Source organism: Podarcis liolepis, assembly GCF_965112155.1.
Source record: "Podarcis liolepis genome assembly, chromosome: Z".
Taxonomy (NCBI): domain Eukaryota; kingdom Metazoa; phylum Chordata; class Lepidosauria; order Squamata; family Lacertidae; genus Podarcis; species Podarcis liolepis.
In genome coordinates this window covers 32,097,762-32,121,958 of record NC_139570.1, presented here as the reverse complement: position 1 = coordinate 32,121,958, position 24,197 = coordinate 32,097,762, and the positions used below count along the sequence as shown (strand labels likewise).

Sequence of the window (24,197 nt, the reverse complement as noted above, 5' to 3'; positions counted from 1 at the left end):
GGGTCTACCAGTGGGCATTGTGAAACGGTGAAGGAACCTGTTGGAAGGACTGGCTCAGACACCCCTGCTGATCTCTCTCGTCTACGGAGGTCCCAGGTGGGCCATGCAGTACCCACCATGAGGCTAGCCGCCTGCCTCTAGCGGTGTGGGCAGAAAAGAGAGCGGTTGGAAAGAAGACCCTCCCCATGCTTTACTTCTAGTCAGTAGATGGTGCGCCATTGATGCGCCTTTTCTGTTTGTTGCTTTTGGGGAAGACGGGAGGGAGATACAGTATTGCTAAACCCTCCTCCAAGGAGGAGGAGGGGAGGGAGGAGGCTGCCTTGCTTTCCTTCATATTGTCAGTCTCAGGGTAACAGCGAGCAGAGAGTGGCGATAGAAGGCTGATCTTGCAACCCTCTGGAAGACGGAGAGACCACGAGGTTCGCGCGTCAGCCGAAACACCCAAGGTTTAAATGCGTTCATCTCCTCCTCTGGATCTGTCCACCGCTGGATCAGCCGCTGCCACAGTCTGCTCCTCGTCACCCGAGACAGAAGCGCCAGACTCTCGGGGGCGCAAAGGCAGGACTGAGAGAGAGCAGCCGCGAGTGCCGCCCCAATAGATTTCTGGATCCAGCAGCAGCTCCGCAGGAGGTAAGGACCTGGCCCTCGGCTGTTTGCTCTTCGGGGTTGGGATGGGGCTGGCGTCGAGGGTCGCGGGGGATAAGCCACCCGCTTGCAAGCAGCCGTCGGAGCTCTTCCTAGCCTCGCCACCGAGCGGGAGCGCCTTTATTTGCTCCTCCTCTGCGTGGGAGTGGGCTCGTGGGTTCCTCGGCAGAGCTAAGGGGTGGCCCTGAGAGAAGCGTTCGAGTGCGGTGACTATCTGGCTCTCCCGGTCCCGAAGCCAAAAGGCGAGCAGAATCCTGGCTTGCGGCCCCTCTCTGCTCTCCCGCTGTGCAGCGCAAGCAGCAAACGCCCAGCAAAGTTGCAAAGGAGGAGATCAATCTGGGAACTGGGGAGGGGTCGGGGAAAGAGAGGTTGTGTGTAGCAGGGGCGCGGGGGGACACACAAAGGCCGGCTCTTCTCCCGCTCCTGCGGGCGGCCCTGCAAATATTCTGGAGCTTGACGTGGCCCCAGCGCAGCCTGCAAAACGCACATTGCCGGCCTTTTGCTAAAACGAGTTAGCTCAGAGGACAAAGGCGCGCGGCAGCCGCTTTATCCGTTCCTTTCCTTGGTTGGCATATGAGGCGTAGCGCTACAAGCCTTGGATTTACGCGCGTCGGCTAGTCTGGGGGTCGAGCTGCTGAGGGTTTCTAGCAAAAAGCAGGGGCCCCGCCAATTCTGCAAGGGAGACTGGGAGGGTCTCTGCGCGTGTGGCGCGGCGCTGTCCACGGTCCTGAATGGGAGGCGCGTCTTTATCTTTCTGGCTGACGCTTTTTCCAAGGGCCCGGTGGACCTGCCTTTGCGCCCCCGAGCGTCTGGCGCTTCTGTCTCAGGTGGCGGGAAGCTGACTGTGGCGGCAGTGGCTTATCCAGGGAGGAGATGAACGCATGCAGTGGGGCTCGCCCGCCCCTCATTCCAAAGGCAGGCCCGCTGGCTGGTGAGGGGGACTGTCTGGATTGCCCAGGAGTGGAGCCCACCCCCTCGCCTGCCCGCCCGCAGCTTCCAGGACGCTCTGCGTCTCCCCAGCCGGACAGCCCTCTGGGTACGGCTGATTAATGTGTTGCTGCAAAGGACGGGGAGGGAGTGTTTCTCGGTTCTTCTCAGTCAGTATAGCCCCGGGCTGCATGGAGGAAGGAGCCGCCTCGCAGGGAGGACGACTCTGGAGGGCTACGCCGAACAGGCAAAGGCAGGAAGTGGATGACGCCACTGAGCCCACCGCCTGCCGTGGCGCTTTCCGCCCCCTCCCCAGTCCAGAAACGTTCCCTGTCTTGGGATTTGGAGACTGCTGAGATTTGGGGTGAGAACTGTGAGGGCCGCAGGCTCCCCGGACCATTGCGCCCTGCCAGAGAAGGAACGGTTTAGCCATAGGTGGGAGCTGTGGTGAGCAGAGGCTGAAGGGCAGGGGATGGTGGGTGGGCGAGGCTGGTTAGGATACAGGCAGAGTGGGTGGAAGAGGAAAGGAGCAGCAGCTCTGCAGGTGGGGGGGGGGGGACAAGAGAGCCAGGCCTCTGGAGGCTGCATTTGGGGGCGGGGGCGGGAGAGACGGGAAGGGGTGTGTGTGAAAGTCTTGGGATGAATGTGCCCATGACCTTAAGCTTTAGCACAGACAGGTTCCAAGGGAATTAAAAATAGCTCTGGGTCACCCAGGATGGAGTAGAGAACAGCACCAGCAGCAGCCCAGACTTCACAGCTTCACACAGGTGACTGATGAGAGAGTTGGATGGCTGGGCTCGCAAGTGTGCCAGCTGAGGTTGCTCCTGCTGCCCCAGTAGCAAACTGGAAAAGGCTGAGCAGAAACAGATGAACTTTCCAGCAGCATTTTGCTCCATTCAGTTTTCTTATCAGGATTCTGGAGGCTTTGCATTCAGCAGCAAACACAGAAGAGCGTAGTGACTTCAAGTGGTTCTGCATGGATGCCTGGGCAAAGGTCTGTACCTTCACAATGGAAGTTCCAAAGCAGGTGCAAATCTCAGGAAGTCCCAGGCCCCTTCTGGCTTTGCCATGGGCAGTGTGGTGAATGAGCCAGCAACCCAGGATTCAGTTGCCCTGTCCTCTGGCAGCTCCAGGGCCAAATGAACAGCAAGAGCAGTGGTGTGTCTACCGAGAGTCCAGACTTTGGAGAGATGGGCACTGGGTGGCGGGGCTGGTGCGGGCTGCTAGCCCTTAGATAGTACCAGGAAGTACCTGATTCAGAAAGCAAGGGCTTGCTGGTGTGTTATTTGGTGACGGGTTAGCCAGAAAGTGATCAGTTTGTACAATGACTTTGATTTATCATCACAAATAGGATAGTAGGGGGGGTCCCCCATGTGTGACTGCCTGTGCTCTCTCTCACATACACTCACTAACATACTGCTTCTCACTTTGTGCCTTTGCATGAGGCTGCTGTTCTTTGCAGAGGACACATTCTTCTCTTCCCCTCTTGCCATTGACCACCACAGGCACATCAGGCCACCCAGAATGCCTGCCCATCCATCTGGAGGATATGTCCTTTCCCCTCCCTGCAGAGGGTAGCGTACATAGGATTGTTCCTTACAACTGAGGAGCACACAAAATAGCAACCTGCCTTGGAGGACTGTGGCTGGCCTGGCCATGGGGGTGGGGGTGGGGGTGAGCAGCTCTTGCTGCATCCAGTGCTTTCTGCTTTTTGTCTGCTGATGCATTTCTTCCCTGAAGCTGCTCTTTCTGCTGCCTTTATTCACCTTCCCATTGCTGTGTGTTGGCTCCCTTTGCCTACCTTCCCATTCAGTCATTTATCCAACTCACTCTCTCTCACACACATAAACACACACACACACACACACACACACACACACACACACCTCTTTTCCTCCCGAGCCAGCTTCTCTCTCTCTCTCTCTCTCTCTCTCTCTCTCTCTCCATTCCACCCTGCATGCCCCTGGCTGTCCTCTTGAATCCCCTCAACCTCATCCTTTTGCTGTGTCTCCAGCAAGAAAACCCGTCCTACTCTCTCTGTGGGTATATCCCTGCCAAATGTTTACAACAAGTAGTTCGATGTACAGACTGAATCCTGGCATAATTATACACACAGACGGAGACCGCATAGTAAATAAGCCAGCTGCTGAAGACGCCCACTTTCCTCCTCGCTTGCTTTCTTATTAGAGCTGTTGCTGCCACCGCTGCCACTCTCACCTCTTTTGCCTCTCTGCCAAACCCCATTTCCAGGGCATCAGCGAATGCTCTTCTGGAAAAGAGCTCCTGGACAACCCCCACATCTGGGGAATGAATCAGAGTCAAGAGCAGAGCCCCAGTTCAAAGGGGTGCTTCTTTTCTTGTCAAGCACCCACTTGCCTGGCTCAGCTTCAGGGAAGGTGCTTCACCCCCCTGGCCCCCACAGAGCTGGCAGAGGACCCCTGGAGTTGGAGAGGTGGGGGAGTTGGAGGCTATGGCTCTCCCTCCCCTCCCCACCACCCCACCCAACTGACCTGCTTATTTTACTGTTCCAACCGCAAGAGGGGCAGGACTACCCACAAGTCCACCATGTGCCCTTTCCCTTCCATTAAGCATCCTTCCTAAGGAAGGACGGTCAAGAGCAGAAATGGAGGGGCTGGTGGGATGGGCAAAACATCTGGTAGCTCAGCACTATCTGTGAGCATGAACTATGACTGCTATGTGTGCAGCAGCATGGTGGTGAGTGGGGTGGTTTTTGGCCAGAGCTGCTTATCTTCAATGGCAGGGGTTGTGAGTCTGGCTGGCTTGTGCTTGCTCCCCCACCCAACCCCCTGGTGTCCTGGACTAGCAGTTGCACTCTGGGACCTGTGCAGAGTTGCTGTTGCTTTGCTGTCAGTGGGCCCAGGTGGAGATTGATCCACTGACTTGGCTGGGAATCAATGTCCTCTCCTGGAGGAAGAAAAGGACACACACTGGTGTCTTTTTTTTGTTTGGTGAAAATGCTGTATGCTCAGCCTCTGGCTTGCACATCGGCCTCACCTTCAGGCATGTGTCACCAGATAAAGGCTCTGTTTGGGCATCCAATTCCCACTAAAGGCATTAGAGTCACAATGCGCCTTGCCTGCTTTTATTTTTGGGACCGGATTCTATGCTTGATGCGATGAAAAGATTTCAAGGTGCATGGTGGCTTCAGCATAGATACAGTTGCTACCTTTCAAGAGATGTTTTTGAGCTGGATGCAAGATGTAACAAAGCCAGATGGTTCTGATCTATTTCCATTTCTGCTCATGGGTGACTTTAAGTGCCAGAAGGCCAGGGATATATCCAGTTGCTGGATGCTCTTTAATTCTTGTGTGGAACATGCCTTGAGATCTGTGGCAAGGGAAGGGAAGCTGCAGACTGCTTGGTCACCACCAGCAACTGCAGTGGGGGTGGCTCCATTAGGGCAGATAGGGCACTGCCTCACTAGTCTCAGTTAACCCTCCAGTCCAGAGGATGACACCTCCTCTTCCACCTTCTCCTCTGTCTCAGCGTTACCCTTGTAGAACTCAGCAGGCAGGAGGAAAATGGGAACAAAACTAGATTTAGGACTTGTCTACACTTCTGCTTTTTCCATGCCCAGAAAGCATGAGTATGAGCTGTTTTCCCCTTTACCCCACTGCTTTCCAAGGGAAAACCCACTCTTTAGTGATAGAACAAATGGCAATCATGGGGAAACCCAGATTTCTGTTTGCTCCAGAGCAGTTTTCCTTGGGGAGAAAGCAGCAGGACAAGATGAAGTGTGGACAAACCCTTAGTTGACTCTGCCTGCCATTGGCTCTGGCTCTACCTGTGGTTGGTCTCCTTGCCTTCCACCATACCAGCCACCACTTTCTACGTATAGAGTCAATAGGCACATCATCTCAAAGACTTTAAGGATAGCATGATGCTCCAATATCTGGTTCTTCTTGTTCTGCTTGGTCCAAAACTAAAACAAACTGAAATATGTAAGAGTGAGGAAGCATAGGAAAAAAGAACTGTTGTCATATTTCTTACTTGGTTGTATGACAAACAGCATCTGCTAAATGCACCCACATAGTCAGAGGTCTGCATTATCCCCAAACAGAAGTAAACTCATTCATCTAATTGTGTTTGCCAAGGTAGCACGTAATGGGAATAAACTGGGGGACCTCACTCAGCTCGATTCCTGAGTCAGACAAAGCCCTCCTTCCCCTGATCAGGTGGCTATTAAGACTAATTACCATGAGTACCAAAACTCACTTTTCTTGGAACATAAGGCTGTCATTGGCTGCTAGCCATGATGGCTCTGCTCTGCCTCCACCATCAGAGGCAGTCATGCTTCTGGGCTTGGGTCCTGTTTGAGGGTTTCTCATGGGTGTCCACTGGGAGAACAGGATGCTGGACTAGGTGGCCTTGTGCAGCAGGGCTCTTTTAGTACTCTTTTGCATTCACTTGTCACAAATTCCAGGTAATGCTACTCCCTCCAAATCTCATTTCCTACTAGAGAGGCTGAGAAAGGAATAAAGAGGGCAGCCTCATAATCTTCCCACTACAGGTGCTCCTGCTGAAGGAAAGCTAGACCTTGGTGGGCTTGGAGGAAAGCTCTACTCCTCCCCAGCTCACCTTACAGATTCCCTTGAAGTGTGATGATGAGCCTTTGCAATTCATCACCTCTTGATACAGCTTTGCATCTGGCTCAGCTAACTAGATTTGTGGGTCTGTTAGACAAGAAAAGGCACTAATAGTGTGGGGTTTTTTAATATTCAGGGGGGATACAGAGGCGGATTTAGGGCAGCATGGCTGGTTCCTCACACACAAGGTGCCGAACAGAGAGGGCACCTTCCTGCCTCCTTCCCAAAGCCTTGTAAGCACTTACTTTGGGAAGGAGGTGTGAGGGCTCTGACAGGGTCCTAGAGTCCTCCTTTATCCTTCCCAAAGCATAGTTAACGTTTGCCCAGCTTTGGAAAGGATACAGGAAAGTTGGATGTGTGTGTTAAATCTTGGCCTTGTACAGGGTACCATATTACCAAAGTCGACCCCTGGGGAGTGGTTGGGACTTGTGGGGAAATCGCAAAATTATAGGGTGCAAATATTATCCACTTGGGTGCATGATTTCGGCTTCCTCAGCATTTAGCATTTCTTAGCATATTCCCCAAATTTTGTTCTACGGCTTTTCAGGGCTCAGCATAAACTACAAGTTCTTGGGGACCTGCATTATTGATGCTCTTCTGAATGGGCCGGTCCTGAGTGACATTCTTTGTGGAGGATGTTCCTGTGTTGATGCTGTCAAGAATACTGCAGCTTTGCATGCCAGTATTCCCCAAATTGCCTTTCCTGTGGTGTCTATCCCTCCCTCCCTCACCCTACCCCATCCTAACCCATCACCAGAAGTGATACCTTCCCCCCCACCTCCACTCCCCAGGAGATGAGCTCTGTGTACCTGGGCTTCCAAATTCTGAGAATTTCAAAATGTTGCTTAGAAAATCCGGGGTTGTCTTTTTTGTTGTTCATTTACTTTAGTGTGAGGTTATGATACATGGTGAATTGGTATAAATTACCTCCTTAGAGATAGGCATTCTAAAGAGTGCCTTAGGAGAGTAACAGTGAGAAATCAAGTAGAGAAAAGAAAGGCAGAAAAGAGAAGGAAATTTTTTAAAAAGTAAAAGGAGCACAGCTTATTTCCTTAAAAAACAAGAACAGCATTTGTCTTTCATATACCTGTCCCAGTTAAGGGCATCATCTGTGATATGGGTGCACTCAATCATGGGTGAGATACTCTGTCCCTTTTACTTCTTCCAAAAAGCAGTCATGGCTTCCCCAGTTTGTCTTGGGAGGAGCTGCTGGTCCTTTTTGCTTAGGGACATCACTTCTTCCACCTAAGAACAATTGAGCTTGGGTGGATGGGTGGGAGAAAGTGGCCACATTTAATTTTCCCAGTCCTTTCCCTTCTAGGATCTCAGTGTTGATGTTGGTTTGGGCAAACTCAAATGCCTCCTTTCAGCTGATCCCCAAACCATCTCAGTAATGAATTGTGGAGCACAGAGAGAACTATGTTTTCGTATTGCCACAGATTTGCAAGGGCTCTCTAATGGGACATGTGCGGGGGGGGGGGCATAGTGAAACACAGGCTTTACTGGTTTATTGTTGTTAATCTGTCTGCAACCAGTGTTGTGAATACATCTAAAATTTGCTTTTATGATGCACTACTGTTTCATATGATGTATTATCCTCCTCTTCTTTTTTTGGGACACTGCTTGGATAGTTTGACGTTCAGCTTACTAAAAATTTTGCACACACACACAAAAAAGAAAAAAAGAAAAGAAAACCCCAAAGGGATCAACCGAAATGCCACAAAAGCAGTTTATTTACTGTATTTGATTTATACCTAGTATTTCAACAAGTTCCCAAGGCATATAATGAGGGATGATGATAGGGAAGCATAATTGAGGATGACTGTATAACCCAAACATACAAAACAGCAGCAAAGCTTCGGACAGAGTTTAAGAGATGCATCTGCAGCTCTCTCTACAGCTGTACAATGAAGCTGCCAGATACACCTCTGTGGGGAGGGAGTTCCACAACTTAGGGGCTGCTGCAGAGAAGGCTCTCTCTCCAGGCTACACACACAACTCAAGTTTCTGGCGGCAATGGAGGAACCAAGAGGGCCACTCCCCTGCCAGTTTTAGCACCCAGGAGGGTCTGTAGGGAAGCAGGTAGCCTTTTAGATATTTATACACAGACAATGTCTCACTGGCACCCGCAAGAGTTTCAGGGAGGTTGGTTAGCTGGACACAAGCCTGAGACACACATTTCATTATAGTGTGTACCCAGGGGATTTTATTTAAAAAGGTGAATATTTGTTGAATACTCACAGACATTAAATCATAAAGGACAATATTTTAATTCATCAAACGAAAGAAAATAAAACTTAACCAAACATATTGTTTTTTTAAGTTAACTTAATTACTTTAAAAATGCAAATTTTAAAAATGAGGCACAAAAATCCCAATTTTTTGCTTTAGTGATAACCAAAGGTATGGTCAGCTCAGAGGCATGGTGGAAAAAAAGAGTCTCTTCACAGGCAGAAGGAAATACAAAGGAAATACAAAGCAAGTGACCACACACAAAGGGTCCTCTCTAGGAAGTTCAAGAACTCTTCGTTTACTAGCCCTGTTCTTGTCTACATTTTGCTTGCAGACCCCACAAAACAGGCTTAACTTGGCTGGATCTCCCCTTTACAAACCAAAATACCACCCTGCACTTAAAGAGAGCTTATTCTTCATTTTATTTTTAAAAAGAACTACTCATTAGTAGAAGGGAATTTCTTCCTCAATATTTCCTAAAGGAGAAATTCAAATGAGCCAAAATGGTTTTAAAAAATAAAGTAAGTTTTGATGTTTAGTCTCAGTCTTACCAGTGTGCTTCTATCCATTAATACTGGTTTCCATCAAATACTTTAGCTGGTTAATTTACTATTGGAAGGTTGCATTCATAATTTACTAGTCACATTATCCTACTTCTGCTCCCACTCCCCCCCCCCTATTTCAGTTGGTTCAGTCCATCAAAACCTTCACAACTTGTCTTCCACTTTGCACCTCACCCAGCAGCTTCTCCCTCACTTTCCTCCCCACTTGCCCTATTCCACACAGCAACTGCACATCCCACTGCCCTCATTCATCACCACAGACAGATGCAGGCAGAAACTGCAGATTGATTCCATAGTGCCAGTTGATTGGGAACACCTAGACCACAGACTGAGCAGTCACACAGTTCCCTGGATGTATTGAATTTCTATTTAAATTACAGTAATGAAATATTTCTAAATATGAATCTGCACATTTATGTCCTCTTTTTATGATGGTGGTGGTGGTGCATTTCCTCTTTTGGGGAGAAATGGACAAGTGCCCCCCCGACCCCTGGGCAAAGCAGTCTTGCAAATGCTGCAGTATATGGCAAAGTCATGCCACATGGCCTGGTGCAGCCCAGTAGCAAAATGTTTACCAGCACAATATGAATTGTGGCCTTTTCATCAGCTGCATGTTTACACACACAGGAAATAAAAATCTCCAAAACCCAACACTTCTTACCAAAACCAAACTGTGACCGTCTACCATGGCAGCCCAGATCCCTCCCTCTCTCACCTTTGTTCCTTCCTCATAGTGGTTGCTGTCACTACTACCAGGAAAACCACATATCTTCTCATATGGCATGCTGACTATTTTCACTGACCAGGAGAGCAACAGCAGAAATGGACTAGAGCCACTGACTGTGAGCCCTTGACTGAAATGATCTCACAAGGAAAGGAAGGGCCAGAATTTGCCTGGTTGTGAGGCGCTTCGGTGTGCACTCACTACTTGGGCTGTGCATGTTATGCAGACTCCTACCGGGAGAATGCAGTGACAGTGTGCTAGAAGTACTGGGATCATCGTCCTGATGAGATGTGGCCTTTGCTCTTATAAATACATGCATTTGCTTGTGTGGCATTTCAAAACCTCTGTGGTTACTGAGGTGCCTGAGTCATGTCATTTTGTAGGATGAGATGTCACAGATATTGTTTAAGGGAAGACCTCTTTCATTTCCTGATCAAGACCAAAAAAGGCAGGCACGTTTTCTACAGAGGCTCCAGTTGGCTGAGATTAGTAAGCCACACTTCCTACCACAGGTGGCCATGGTGAAACTAGCTTGGCTAGGCTAAGTCCCAGTTGGGTCCATCACCTCTTGGTGCTTTCCTTTCCCCTTGATGTTCTGAGCCTGCTGCAGCTACCAGCTGTTTAGTCAGAGGCCCATAAAGCACCTCAGGGACTTTCACCACAAGCTGGCCTTTGTGCACCCAACGCCTCCATCATCAAAGAGAGTGGCTGGTCCCCTTGACCATTTTCTTTTCTCTTCCTCCTTGGCAGGTGTGGACGTTCTGCTGGCTAGCATTGCTGCACCCTGAAGTGATGGCATTGACAAGGGTCTGGGCCATACCTCCGCTCTGTGTGACTAGCCTTGGCATTCTGCTGCTGGTTTATGCTCTCCCTGCAGAAGGGTAAGGTGGCAAGAGGCTGGGATTTTATTATATAGTGCAGAGGGAGTGAGGAAGGGTCTGGGGCACTCCTTCTCCCTCACTGTACCTGCAACACCCAATTGCAGTGAGGGAGGCTGTAAGGCAGGCTTTGGGACCCTGGTTAGGTTTCACCTTCTGTCTCTCTAAGACTTGGTCATGGCTCTTTGGAACCAGGAAAATCCCCAGCTTGGACCTGCAGCAAAGGCATCTAACAATAATCCCATTTTGCCCCACACAGCCACTCTCCATGCCAGCTTTTCTCCTGACTGTGCTAGAGAATGGTTGATCTGAGTAATTTGCCAAGGTGATCTTCCCCATGCCAGAATGGTCAGGACTTTTCCAGAGGCAGTTGAAGTGCCAGGGTCCAAAATGGAATCCTGCATACACAGCAGGCAGCTGCAGGCAACTGACTAACCAGGTACCTGGAAAGCTCCAAGGAGCAAACAAAAAGCAGCTGGCAACCATAGAGACGGAGAGCAGTGGTTTGAATCACCTGGAGTTGCAAGTGCCCCTTTCCTTCCATTTTGGGAGACCTCCCCAGAGAGTGTTTACCTGACTTCCCTCCTCTCCCCCCTCCTTTTAAGGGGGAGGCAGAAGCTTTCTATTCCTGTCTAAGTGATGACATTGGGAGACCCTTTGAGGAGTGGTAGTTCTGGCCTAGAGTGCCTAGGACAACAGTTTTCCCCACCCCCAACCTGATGTCTTCCAGCTGCCAACAGCCCCAGCCATCATGGACCCCTGGATGGTGCCACTTCAGAGAAGACTGTATGGTACCTCATTCACAAGAATTTTAGCTTTGTATCTCATTCAGCAAAAAACAAAAACAAACAAACAAACAAACAAAAAAAAGCACACACACCTGCACCTCCAACTCAACGCATTGGACACCTTCTCTGTGCTCTCTTCAGCATCTGCTTAAAGCATGTAGATGTTGACCTTTTAAAATATTTTTTTACTGCTAATTTTACATATCTTTAAATGTTTTAAACTGTTTTTATTGCTGCTTTTCATTTTTCTAGTAAACCACTTATATATTAAATAAAATGATTAAACAGTGTTCCCATGCTACCGGTGCCTTCATGAAGATGGTAGCACAAACGTTATTTCTTGAGTACATTTCTGTGATACTTTTGTCTAAGAGAACAGATCCAAGTTGGGTTGCAAATAATAAAACCAGCTCATGATGTGCTGGAACAGAACTCCTTCAAACACACACGCACACATACACCCAAATACAAATAGAGAGTACAAGTTGTACTTGCCCATGAGCTCAGGTGAGCTAGTTTTGTCTGGCAGCTGCTCTTGGGAGGCATAGTCCTTTCTACTGTCGTGGTAAGCAATGTACACAGAATTCTTAGGTTATCATTTCGCACCTGTTTGTTGATTTGATGGTTTGCTAATTTGTAATCAGTTTGTCTGATGATGGCATTTTAACACAGTAAGAAATGCAACTTAACAATTCTCAGTGAGACTTCTGTAATGTAAACATGTAAAAAGGGTGCCACTCCTATCTCTGGGGAAGAGCAAGAATGACAAATAAATAAATGAAAATCCACATGCATGGATGGGGGTGGGGGACAAGACAGAAAGATGAGCATGAAAGGAGGCACTCTTCTCCTGTGTGAACAAACAGGTTTGGGCATCCTCTTCTGCCTAGAGAAGATTCCAGCATAAATGCAACACGCTGCACCTTCCTACCTCTCTCTACCTGCACGCTTGGAGCAAGCAGAGGCATCCAAGAGTGATGGGACACATTAGCATTGCTCAAGACACAACTGCAAGAGTTACGGTTATGTCAGCACTTTTGTAGTAAACCCAATCCTCTTCCCAGCTGGCCCAGCATAGCAAAGACTTGGCAGCTACAGCTCATAGCCTGGTAGCAATGATTTCATCTGCTTTTCCTTCCCATTTATCACAAATCTCCTAGTAACACTGAGCAGCAAGCAATAAAATTCTGGAAATAGGAAGCTTTTGATTAAAGGCACAGTTTGCCATTGGAAGCCTCAGTTGTTCTTTGCCAGTCTATGCAGGACAGGCAATTGCCACTGCCATTTATTGCAAATGATAGATTAGCCACCAATCAGGTGTAAACACAGGGTGGTATTCAACTAAGTTTTATTCGGGATTGACCTGCTAAAATCAATGGACCCAACTCAGTTATGCTCATTCATTTCAATGGGTCTACACTAAGTAAATAACAGTCAGAAAATAGTTGAAGGCAATCCTTTGACAAAGTGGTTGGTTGACAGATCTAACATCAAAATCGGGGTAGGCAACCTAAGGCCCGTGGGCTGGATGTGGCCCAATAGCCTTCTCAATCTGGCCCATGGACATTCCGGGAATCAGTGTGTTTTTACATGAGTAGAATGTGTCCTTTTATTTAAAATGCATCTCTGGGTTATTTGTGGGGCATAGGAATTCAATCAGTTTTTTCCTTCAAAATGTAGTCCAGTCCACCACATGGTCTGAGGGGCGGTGGACTGGTCCATGGCTGAAAAAGGTTGCTGACCCCTGATCCAAGTGAATTAATGAAAAGTGGTGGTGGTTATGGTTACCCATGTGCTTCTCTCCCTCCAAATAGCCAACCCAGAGAAAAATGGAAGGGGTGGAGGAAGGAGTAACAGCTGCCCCATCTTGTGAGGTGGCCTTAGACTGATTCACTATGCCTTCCCAAAGCAACCTCTAACCTTGGGCCCCTCAAGGCTACTGTTTTGTTGCCATAGGTATGGTCTCTGCCACATGCTCTTGGCACATTAGTGGCGAATTTATTCTGCCTTATCAGTTGCTCTGCAATGCTTGCTTGGTGCTAACACATTATTGGTGTCCAGAGGGGCTATAGAGCAAGAAAAGCGAGAGGGAAATAAACCAGAGCATTTGTGGTGTAAAAAAAGTTATATGGTTTCAGTTATGGGAAAGGCACTGACTGGAATGTGAAGCAGTGTGAATGTGCAATTAAAAAGGATGCCTGGAGGGGTCATGACTAACAGCTACTCTGTGTCCAGTTGGAGTTAACATAAGGACATGTGGAGGCAGGGCCAGGTCCATTAAAGGTAAAAAAGCAGAAAAATCTAGAGAAGGCCTAAAATCAGTGCAAGCCAGGGATGGGTGTTTTTGTATGTGAGCACACACAGAGCATCATTGGAGAAGTGACAGACCTTAACCCTCCTGTTCTCCCTTGAAATGGCAGACTCGCTCAAAAGCATGGCCCAGATATTATCGATGATGACAACAAAGACAACATCACCATCTTCACACGCATCCTGGACCGGCTGCTGGATGGATATGACAACCGACTGAGACCTGGGCTTGGAGGTCAGTCTACTTCAGCTAATTGTCTGTGCAAGTTTGATGGCATTTCCTGATGTCACAGCAGGGGGAAAGTGTGGGGGGTACAAACAAACAAACAAACAAACAAACAAACAAACAAACAAACAAACAAACAAACAATATATGGACCATCCCTCCAATCTAACTGCATTTCCACTTAAAGCTGCCTGCCCCACATCCTCCTTGGAGTGCTTGCATAAGGGAAGCCCCCCCCCCCCCGTTTGGCAGAAGCAACTCCTCCTTGGGAGGGGCTATTAATCCTAGGGCTCCCTGGAGTCTCTTGCTGGGGATTTGTGGTTTCTTGGGATCCTCTCCAGCCGATTACTTGAAGTCCTTCGGCCCAACAGTTAAGATAATGAAATGTCAGTTTCTGATCCAACAGAGGCTGCTTCATGTGGCTGCCTCATCCTTACACTCACATTCATGCACACTCTCTGCTGGCTTGCTCTCCCTACAGAGCCCTTGAATGGGGTAGGGGTGGACTTTTCAAATTTCAGCAGTGCCCTGTGTGAGGCCAAAATTCAGCACCCCTGCCCCTTGCCTTCCGTTCTGCTCAATTTGGTACATCATAGTTGCAACACGCTGCAACATCCCCTAGGCTTGGCACCCAGTGCAGTGCAAGCAGTCACACTGCTCAAAATCTGCCTCTGAATGGGGGAAGGAGATAAAGGTATGAAAGAAGAGAGAGATGATCAGCCCTCCTGCAGCAAGACCAGACGTTTCAGTTCAGGCATTGGCATTTTGCTTCCTGCTCACAGGGTCATAGGAAGCTGCCTTGAACCAAGTCAGACAATTGGTCCATCTAGCTCAGTATTGTCTACAATGACTGCCAGTACATCTGTGATTTCAGACAGGGTCCCTTTTGCCCTACCTGGAGATGCCATTGCAGAATGAACCTGGGACCTTCTGCATGCAAACCAGATGCTCCGCCACTGAGCTTTAATTGTAGCACATGCTCACTTGCTTAGGCAGACCAGGAAGATGCTTCTGTCTCCCCACCTCCAGTAGCAGGTGGCAGTAAGGTGTGGGTCCCACTGGCAGAGGAAGAGGAGTGTGGGGGGAGCGAACCACCCCTGGCAGCATGATCCTGGTGGGGTGCCATTGTGGCTGCTCCCCCGCCTGTGCTGGGTGCCATGCCCCCGCAGGCAGCGTTCCACACCCCCAGAATGCATGCCACATTCCTGTGGGCACTGTGCCACACCCCTGGGATGCGTGCCAGCCCCGCCCCACCTGCTCTCTGCCCCCTGATGCTGGAGCATGAAGCTCCGCCACTGGTGAGTCCTTCAGGGAACTTGGAAGCAAGGTGCCACCTGCTACAACTGACCTGTCAGCATCTCATTGCCACATCTAGCATCCGTGTGGGTTGGGTACTTCCTATCTGGTTTGTACTGAAATGGTGATCAATGAGGATGTAAAACCAGCTACAGGCAAGAGTGTCTGTCCCATGTGCTCTTTGCATTCTGTGCCACAGCAGCAGCAGCTAGACTGGGAATAAATGGCTCGGAGTGTGATGCTGGCCTCTGAACTCATGAAATGAGCACTCAGAGCTCCCAGAAGACAAAATGCAAGTCCACCAAATGACAATACATGAGACACACTAGGGCATTACAGAACTGTGGCCAAGAGCATCACCCAGGGCCTCATGGGAACCTATCATGAAATCAGATTCGGAAGGATCTTCCACAATTTCTTTTTTGGATCAATCTAACTAACTAACCCCCCCAGGAGGTTTTTTGGGTTAAAAAGTGTGACACTTTCGGTAACAACTTCATGATGAGTACCAGCACCTATTTTTCTAGAAAAAAGCACTGTTCTCTCTCTCTCTCTCTCTCTCTCTCTCTCTCTCTCTCTCTCTCACACACACACACACCTTATAAAGTTGTAGAGTTGGAAGGGACCCCAAGGGTCATCTAGTCTAACCCCCAGCAATACAGGAATCTCAATTAAAGCATCCATGACGGATGGCCATCCAACCTCTGCTTAAACACCTCCAAGGAGGGAGAGTCCACAGCCTCCTAAGGGAGTCCATTCCACTGTTGGACAGGGCCTCTCCTCCTCCCAGAGGAGTGGGGTTTTGAGCGGGGGTAGGCGTATTCGGCTCCCTGCTCCTGATTGCTTCTGTTGCAGCGGCCAAGCCTTCCAGCTGACCAATAGGGCTGGCTAGTGGGCGGGGCTAAACACGTTTAAACAGTCATGGCAGCGCTCTGCTCCCAGTCTGTTCTTGCTTTCTTCGGATCTCCCACCCTCCCTCCTTCTTAGGTCAGCTTCTTTTTGCATATTGACCTTGCTGTAACCAATAAAAGTTGTGGCCTAATTTTGTCCATTAACCTAAAATGATGTGTCTTATTATAATCCTATGCGGGTGGAGGGTCCTCGACTCACAACTCCTACTGTCAGAAAGCCCTGCTTCACACCACTCTTTATAGGGCAGGCACCCAAGGACGAGCCCTCATACTGGATAGTGCTGTGTATTTTCTTGTGGAAGGACATGACTACATTGCAAAGATTAGGTGGGGATCCTACCTTACTGATTTATGTGAAGAGTCCTTTTCAGCTGATGAAGCCAAAGGCCTTCATCAGGTCTATGAAGGCAATGTAGAAGGGGCACCTCTGCCCTTGGCATTTCTCCTGCAGCTGGTGCAGTAAGAAAACCATGTTCACTGTTGACCTCGTGGTAGTACAGCATATTATATGTAAATCATCTATGACATTTTAAAAAAAGTCTTCCTTTAGATTTGGTTCCTGGTTGTCTAATGTTGGTTCTTCCACTTATACTAGAGGTTGCAGTTCACATTAATTTGCTTCCTGGGGCCCATAAGATCTATCTGCAGAACTAGTTCCCCACCTCTCTCTGTCCCCAGAGGTCTTCCAAAGCACCTGATTATGACAGTGCTGCAATTTTGATTGTGCTGCAATTCCTGCATTTCAGTGAATTGGATTAAATGTTGCTTTGGTTCCTTCTAGCTCTACAGTTCTATGGTTCTATGCTCTCCTCTGCCCTCCTCACTATGTGCACTGACATTCAGTTGTGCTTCCAGACAGAAGCTCTGCTTGTTGCTCTTCAGCTCTGCATGCCTTGATCCTTCTTGATCCTCTGCACCTAGCCTTGATTTGTCCTTTCCTTAGCATGGGGTAAGTTAATTCCTAGGCAGGCAAGTAGCTTTGAGAGGAGACTAGGCACTGATATAATGGCCCCTGACATCATAAAAGCATCTGTGTCTACCCTGAGCAGAGAAGGGTGGTGCAGTGGGCCCCTTCTCAGCTCTATGTGGGATGTGCACCTGGAGACCCCTTTCTTCATGATCTTCATGTTGTGCCACCTGTCCAGGCAGCTCAATATTCTCACCCCACCCACCATACAGGCTGGTCATCCTTGTCCAGGAAGGTGCAACTTCAGCCCATACAGACTCAGATGTTCCAGGTCTGAGTCCTCTCAGCTCCAGACAGGCAGGCAGCCCTGACAGGGTTGTGCGGCTTTGGTTATTTCAATTGAACTATGGCTTGGCAACAGATTAGCCCATGTCAACAAACAGCTCTAAGCCTTTAAATCAAGTGGTGCTAGCTTCATTTCTCACTGTAGGGGTGGATGTTCGGGAGACTTCAAAACTCACTAGCGCCTTGAGATACCATGGGGCTAGAGGTGTCCTTTTCTGTGAATGAGAGCAACCAGAGGAGAGGAGAAGGGGTGGAGGGAGGGAGGCATCTGTTGGGAGGACCTGCCCATTGCATCAGGATTTGCAAATATGTGCACCTCACCTGAGAGAGAAGCCTGTGAAGAGAGCCACTACTTGCATTTACAAACAAATCCAAAGCATTAATAAAATCACTGTTTTGTGAATTGAGTGAGTGTTTCATTTAAATGCTTCTCCAAAGGCGCTGTGGAGCTCCTGGAGTCTAAGCTCAAAATGACTCTATTTTTGCAGAAGGCATTATGTGCTGTTTAAAGGCACTTGTAGGAAGTCATCCCTGATGAATGCCAGAGGGCTCTGATTAGAGGCCCACACACCCCATTTGTGTTTGTTTATGGAATTGGTCATTGTTCAGTGTCCACCACAACTAAGCACAAAAGTGGATTATTCGACTGTAATCCAGGGAAGGAGCAAGCCTGGAGATTTCAAACAAAGTTAAGGCAGAAATTACACAGGGAAACATTCACCATGCGAATCACCCCTAATTACTTTCTTCCGTTTTGCTTCTTCCAGATACAGTAACTGAAGTCAAGACCAACATTTATGTAACAAGTTTTGGGCCCGTTTCGGACACAGACATGGTAGGTGCTGTTGGGATGGATTTGGAAGGTAGGATAGGATCAATTATTTATTAATTATCCTTCCTCTTACATGCTTAAGTAATATTAGCATCTAGTTTAGCAGAGTTAAACATCCCATCCTTCGCAGTATTAACACGGAAACTAGGGAAAAAAGACTGTGTAGCTTTCTATCATTATCCAGGATGTCTTGGGCAGACTGCATCTTCCCCTTTATTTATCCTTCTAAACAAAATAACAACATAAAAATCTGTTATTTTAGAATATAAAAATATTGTTTAGTTACAAAAAAGTTGCAGACTTGATTCAAGCAGAAAATAGCAGTGAAATAAGTCCGGAAAAATATACTCCTAGATTACAAAATACATGATTTTAGGAGCACACAGACCCTGCATCCTATCCCTACAGTTGCATGATGAGAAAAAGAATGTTCTCCGAGCAGGAAGGAAGGAATAAGAATCATATTGCTACTGCTACCTTTCCTGCCTCTCCAAGCAGAGGATGTGACCTCACAGACTGATCTCTAGGAGTTTACAGGGAACTCTATGTGCCTTAGCCTTTTGGTCACCTAGCAAACATGGAATTTTATATTTTGACTGGAGCATCATTTCCCCACATTTGTGGAGGTAGAACATAGCGATCATGGCTAGTAGTCATTGATAGCCTTATCCTGCATGAATCCTTATCCTTCCAGACCTTTGCATCTGGTCGTGACAGGCAAGGTCCCTTTGTGGGGGTGAATGGACATGTACCAGCTGCTGATGGCAAAGTGTAAGTATCAGCTCTTCCCAGGTCAGTGCGGCTGGTGTGTCCTCTCAGCCTCTCCAAATAGCCATCCTCATCCCTGTTCCCTCCCAAAGTGGGTAGCAAGGGAAATGAAGGACAAGCTGTCATGGGAGCTAAGCACCTTTTTATGCTTGGGCAGGTAGGCAGCTCCCGCTTTCTCTACCAGGCATGCCCACTAGAAGAGCCACCTGTTTGCAGCTGTTCCTTATTCCATTGGCAGCAAAGAAGAAAAGGGCAGAAGGAAATTCAAAGTGTTCACTATCAGAAGGAAAATGTGAAGGGAGGGATGGCTGGAAGGTTGAGGGGACACAGCTGGCAGAAGTCCTAAGGACTGAATTGAGGCCTCTCTTCCCACAACTGCATGCCTAATTGAAATAGCCTAAATCATTGTCAGAAAGCAGCACACAGAGTTGCTTCTGTGCCCAAAAATCCCAAACCACAGAAAATGCTGATGAGGAATTAGTTCTTCCTGGGATTCCCCAATTAATAAAGGATGATGCAAGCTTTGTGGGTGGGGACCCTCCTCGCCAGGAGAGGTGCTTTTTATGGGCTCCATGCCCTGATTTCCTTTCGTGTTCTGAATGTGACCATGCTAGTCTGGAGGTCTCCAAGCACGTTGAACCGGGGGAGGGGGAGGGGAGAGACACTATAGGGAGTGGCTGTTCCTTCCTTGGCAACTGGATTTGTCTTCCACAGGAAGATCAAAACAGAGCCACCAGTCTATGCTGGTGAGACTTGTGCCTGATGGAGTCAGTCTAGACCATTCTTATGGTCCCCGGTAGAATTGAGTGTTCTATTCTGCTTGTGCTCTCCACAACCCATGCATATTGCCATTTAGGACAAGGGATGCCATTTCCACAGCCCTTCTGGTGGGCTGCTCAGGAAGAGGAAGACAAGCAGCAGAATTCCAAGTCCCAGCTACTGATTTAAGACTATATAAAATAGGGAAAGGAGAGTGAGAATGAGTGTGCACAATCAAATTGAATATAAAATGCTAAATCAGAATTTTAAAACTGGGCATATACTAAGTCACCTTTGGCTTCCAACGTCAGCTGCAGGAGGGACAACAAAATACCAGGACTCTTATCAATAAGAGGTCTTTTGTGCCCAGATGACTTTAAGTGACAGGTCACTAAGCCCAGCCAGTCACAGGACAGCCACATACCACAGGGGTGATGTTGAAGAGAGAGTTTGGGAAGAGAGATTCTTACTCTCTTGTAACAGAGACAGCAGAATGGCAATTGCTCCAAACGTATTAAAACTTGATTAGATTTGCTTCTGCCCTCAACCACCTTTAAACAAATGTTCCCCATGAAAATATTTATGGCTGGAATAAAGACACTTGGCTTTGCAAATAAGTGAAGTGTTTTATGCACAGAGTTTCAGGAGTTACAGAAAACAAGCTTCCATCCTTTGGCAGTAAAATAAAGAAGAATACCCCCATGACTTAAAAATAAAGAACTTGGTTTCCTTACAAAAGGATCATGTAAGATATAAGCAGTAAAAATCTCTTTGAGAGAGATTCATTCGTTTTTTCTACAGCTGTGGGTATTCCTGGATCCTTTGCTGTCACTTGAGGCTCAGGTGGCCTCAGTGGCATGGAGTGCCTTCCATCAGCATCAGCTGGTGGCCCAGCTGCACCCATATCTGGACAAGGATAGTCTAACTTCTGTGGTCTATGTTTTGGCAATGTGTTATATGTGGGGCTGCCTCTGAAGACAGTTTGGAAACTTCAGCTGGTTCAGCAGCCAGGTTGCTCACCAGGGCAAGACGGGTTGAGCATATAATGCCATTCCTAGCCCAACTGCCCTGGCTACCAATTAGCTTCCAGGCCCAATTCAATGTGCTGGTTTTGATCTATAAAATGCTAAACCCAATACTTCAAGGACCACTTTGCCCCATATGAACCAACCTGGACCCTGTGATCATCATTTGTAGCCCTTCATTGTGTGTCCCCTCCATGGGAGGTCTGGAGGTTGGCAAGATAAGGACAGTTTTTTTCTGCACTAGATCCCTGCTTGTGGAATGTTCTCCCCAGGGATGCTCATCTGGTGCCCTGCTTACATACCTTTAGGTGCCAGGTAAAAACATTCCTCTTCTCCCAGGCCTTAGGCTACTTAAACAAACTATGGGCTTTTAAATGGGGATATTGTTTTTGTTTGTATTTTGTGTTTTTATATTCCAAACCACTCTGTGATCCTTGGGTAAAAGGTGGTATAGAAACTAGCACCAACAACAAACTTTTTAGCTTAGAGCAAAGGCAAGTAAGACGTTACATGATGGAAGTTTATGAAATCAGGCATGGCATGGAGAGAGTGGATAGAGAGGTTTTTCTCCCTCTTTCATAACTCTTAGATATCCCATGAAGTTGAATGTTGGAAGGTTCAGGATAGAATAAAGGAAGTCCTCCTACATATAGCACAGAGTTAAACTATGAAACTCCTTCCCCCAGGAGGCAGTGATTTCCCCCCAATTTGGGTGGCTTTAGAAGAGGATTAGGCAAATTAATGGAGGATAAGACTACCAATGGTACTAGCCATGATGACTATCCATCTTCAGATTTGGAGACAGTGATGCTTCTGAATACCAGTTGCTGGAAACTGCAGGAGGGGAGAGTGTTTTTGTGCTCAATAGGCAACTGTTTTGGTGACTCTGAGAAGAGGATTCTGTGTGAGATGGGCCTACTTTGACCTAATACAGCAAGCTCTTTTTATGATCTTCCATGGATATAGACTGTGAAGCTGCTCAGTCATGGGAGCTGGACTCCAAAGGATCAGGCAGAAATTGGAGTGATTGGCCCAGCAGGGCTGGGAAATAATGTATTGTAATATCCCATTTTGAGGAGTTCCCCTTCAATAGGCTCTTTCTGGCTTTAGAAGGCCCTCTTCCTCTGGGGCAAGGAGTTAATTCAGTGTTACTGGAGCTGCTACTTTCCCACTTGGTCCGGCTTCTGACTCTTTCTCTGTCACACTCGCTTTTCTCTCTTCACACCAAAGCAAAGAGCCATAATATATTCAGTCATCCAAGCCTCAGGGAGTCTCTCATAATTACTTCTAAGGTGGAGCATATTTGAATAAGGAAGCTTGTATAATGAACTGTGGAGAACAGGGAAATGGGAGGTATTGAAGAACGGGGTGTCCCGTCCCCCCCGCTGTGTGATTTTGAAAAAGGGGCTCAGAACAAGGTGGGCTGGTAAAGAATAATATGGTCACATCCACACAAGCTTGTTTTGGTTCCACAGATGTCATCTGTGCATGGGAAATGTGATGCCCCTTTGGGTATTTTCTTTTTTGTGGGGGTTGGCATCTGAACTGAAGAAATGCTGCCGAAACTATTCCCTCTCTAGATAGAAGGGCACAGGGCTGACTCAAGGCACATTGTTGCCTGAGGAGGGGCAGCAAATACCCCTTCCCCAACCAAGATGCACAGAAGTAGTACCTTGCAAGGCCAGTCAAGTTCTTTTGCCACCTGAGATCGAACAAATGCATTTTCCCTTCCCTGGCAGTCAACACCCAATAGTAAAAAGAGGGATAAGAATGTGATACCTTTTGATGACAACCCAAATCAGCTACGTGAGCCAGTCACATCACTCCATCCAATGGCATGGCTGGTCTTCCTCCTGCACACACAAACACCCACTCACACACCCCTTTAGTACAGCTACCCTGGCCAAGCCACGAGGAAACTTTGTTTGTGCCTTGTTGTTTTGGTTGAACTGGACATGTCATTACTATTATTATTTTCATTTAAGCTTGGGTGACTGAATATATTATGGCTCTTTGCTTTGGTGTGAAGAGAGAAAGGAGATTGTGACAGAGAAAGAAAGAATCGGAAGCCAGAGCAAGTGGAAAAGTAGCAGCTCCAGTAACACTAAATTTAACTCTTTTAAGAAAGATGTTGACAAACTGGAACGTGTGCATATGAAGGCAACCAAGATGATTAAGGGTCTGGAAACTAACCCGTATGAGGAGTGCTTGAAGGAGCTGGGTGTGTTTAGCCTGGAACCGATGAGAGTGAGAGGAGATATGATACCATCTTCAAATATCTCAAGGGCTGTCACATGGTAGAGGGAGCATGCTTGTTTTCTCCTGCTATGGAAGGTGGACTCAAACCCATGGCTTCAAGTTACAAGAACTGAAATTCTGACTAAGCATTCGAAAAAACGTTCTGACAGTAAGAGCTGTTCAACAGTGGAATAGACTCCGTTGGGAGGTTGTGGACTCCTCTTCCTTGGAGGTTTTTAAGCAGAGGTTGGATAGCCATCTGTCATGGATGCTTTAGCTGAGATTCCTGCATTGCAGGGGGTTGGATTAGATGACCCTTGGGTCTCTTCCAGTTCTAAGATTCTATGATTCTATGATTTGTATAAGGACATTATGACAATGGCAGTTTTATTTTAAACCCCTTTCCTAACAATCCCCAGCATGGAATTTGCCTTATTCATGTCTGCCACGCATTGGCTGACATCTTCATCAAGCTATCTACTATAGCCCCAGGTTCTTGTTTCTGGTCCATCACCTGCTGTTGAGGAGGAGAGGAGAGGGAGAAGAACTGCTGGATACTGGTGTGACAGAGACTTTGAGTGGATGAGCAAGAAGGCTCAGATCCAGAAGTCACGCTGTCTTTCTTGGCTGGAGAACAGGGAGTCAGTCTGTCCATGACTCCTCACATGAAGCTGCTTGCTGGGATAGCCTTGGTCCTGAATGCTCCAATTGGGGTCAGCAGGTCTTAGTTACAGGAAGGAGGCTTCAAAAGCAGCTGTACTGGTTCAAGGCTCACCATAGCAGGGGGCATCAGAGATGAAGAAGTACTGACTTGTTGCTCGTTGGGGTGTTTCTATTCTTCCAAAGGGGAAGGAACGGGGGTGGGGCAGAATGCCCAGTATCTGTCAAGAGGAAGAGTAGGGCAGCACTGGATCGGGAGGAGGAGGAAGCAGCAGCAGCAGCAGCAGCAGCAGCAGCAACAACTGGTCATGTCTTGGGCACCATCTGCACTTACCAGCTGCACCAGCGTTGCCACAGAAACTGCTGCTGAAGGTTTTGTTTGCCTGAACTTGTTGCTGGGTCCTTGATACCACTGATGAATCATTGGGGGGGGGGAGTGCTTGGAGTGCTTGGAAAGAACTTTGCTACCCTTCCTATTCAGTTTCAGTGTTTGTGTAACTGAGAGGAGGGGTAGGGCAAGAGTATGAAATTCAGAGGAGAGTTGGTATCAGCTCTC

The 24,197-nt window shown here is 47.9% G+C and overlaps 1 protein-coding gene across 3 annotated transcripts in view; it reads left to right on the top strand.

The window, feature by feature from the left end:
* Window positions 1-238: 238 nt before the first annotated feature.
* GABRA3 (gamma-aminobutyric acid type A receptor subunit alpha3) overlaps window positions 239-24,197 on the top strand; it is a 42,450-nt gene continuing 18,491 nt past the window's right edge. The window contains exons 1-4 of one of the 3 annotated variants that reach the window (XM_083485231.1): window positions 239-630; window positions 10,449-10,579; window positions 13,785-13,909; window positions 18,127-18,194. In XM_083485231.1, coding sequence (XP_083341357.1) covers window positions 10,491-10,579; window positions 13,785-13,909; window positions 18,127-18,194 — 282 coding nt within the window. In that variant the 5' untranslated portion in view covers window positions 239-630; window positions 10,449-10,490. Of the gene's footprint in view, window positions 631-1,412; window positions 1,682-1,724; window positions 1,937-10,448; window positions 10,580-13,784; window positions 13,910-18,126; window positions 18,195-24,197 lie in introns of those variants that run through there. The other 2 variants (XM_083485232.1, XM_083485233.1) reach the window with 2 other exon arrangements.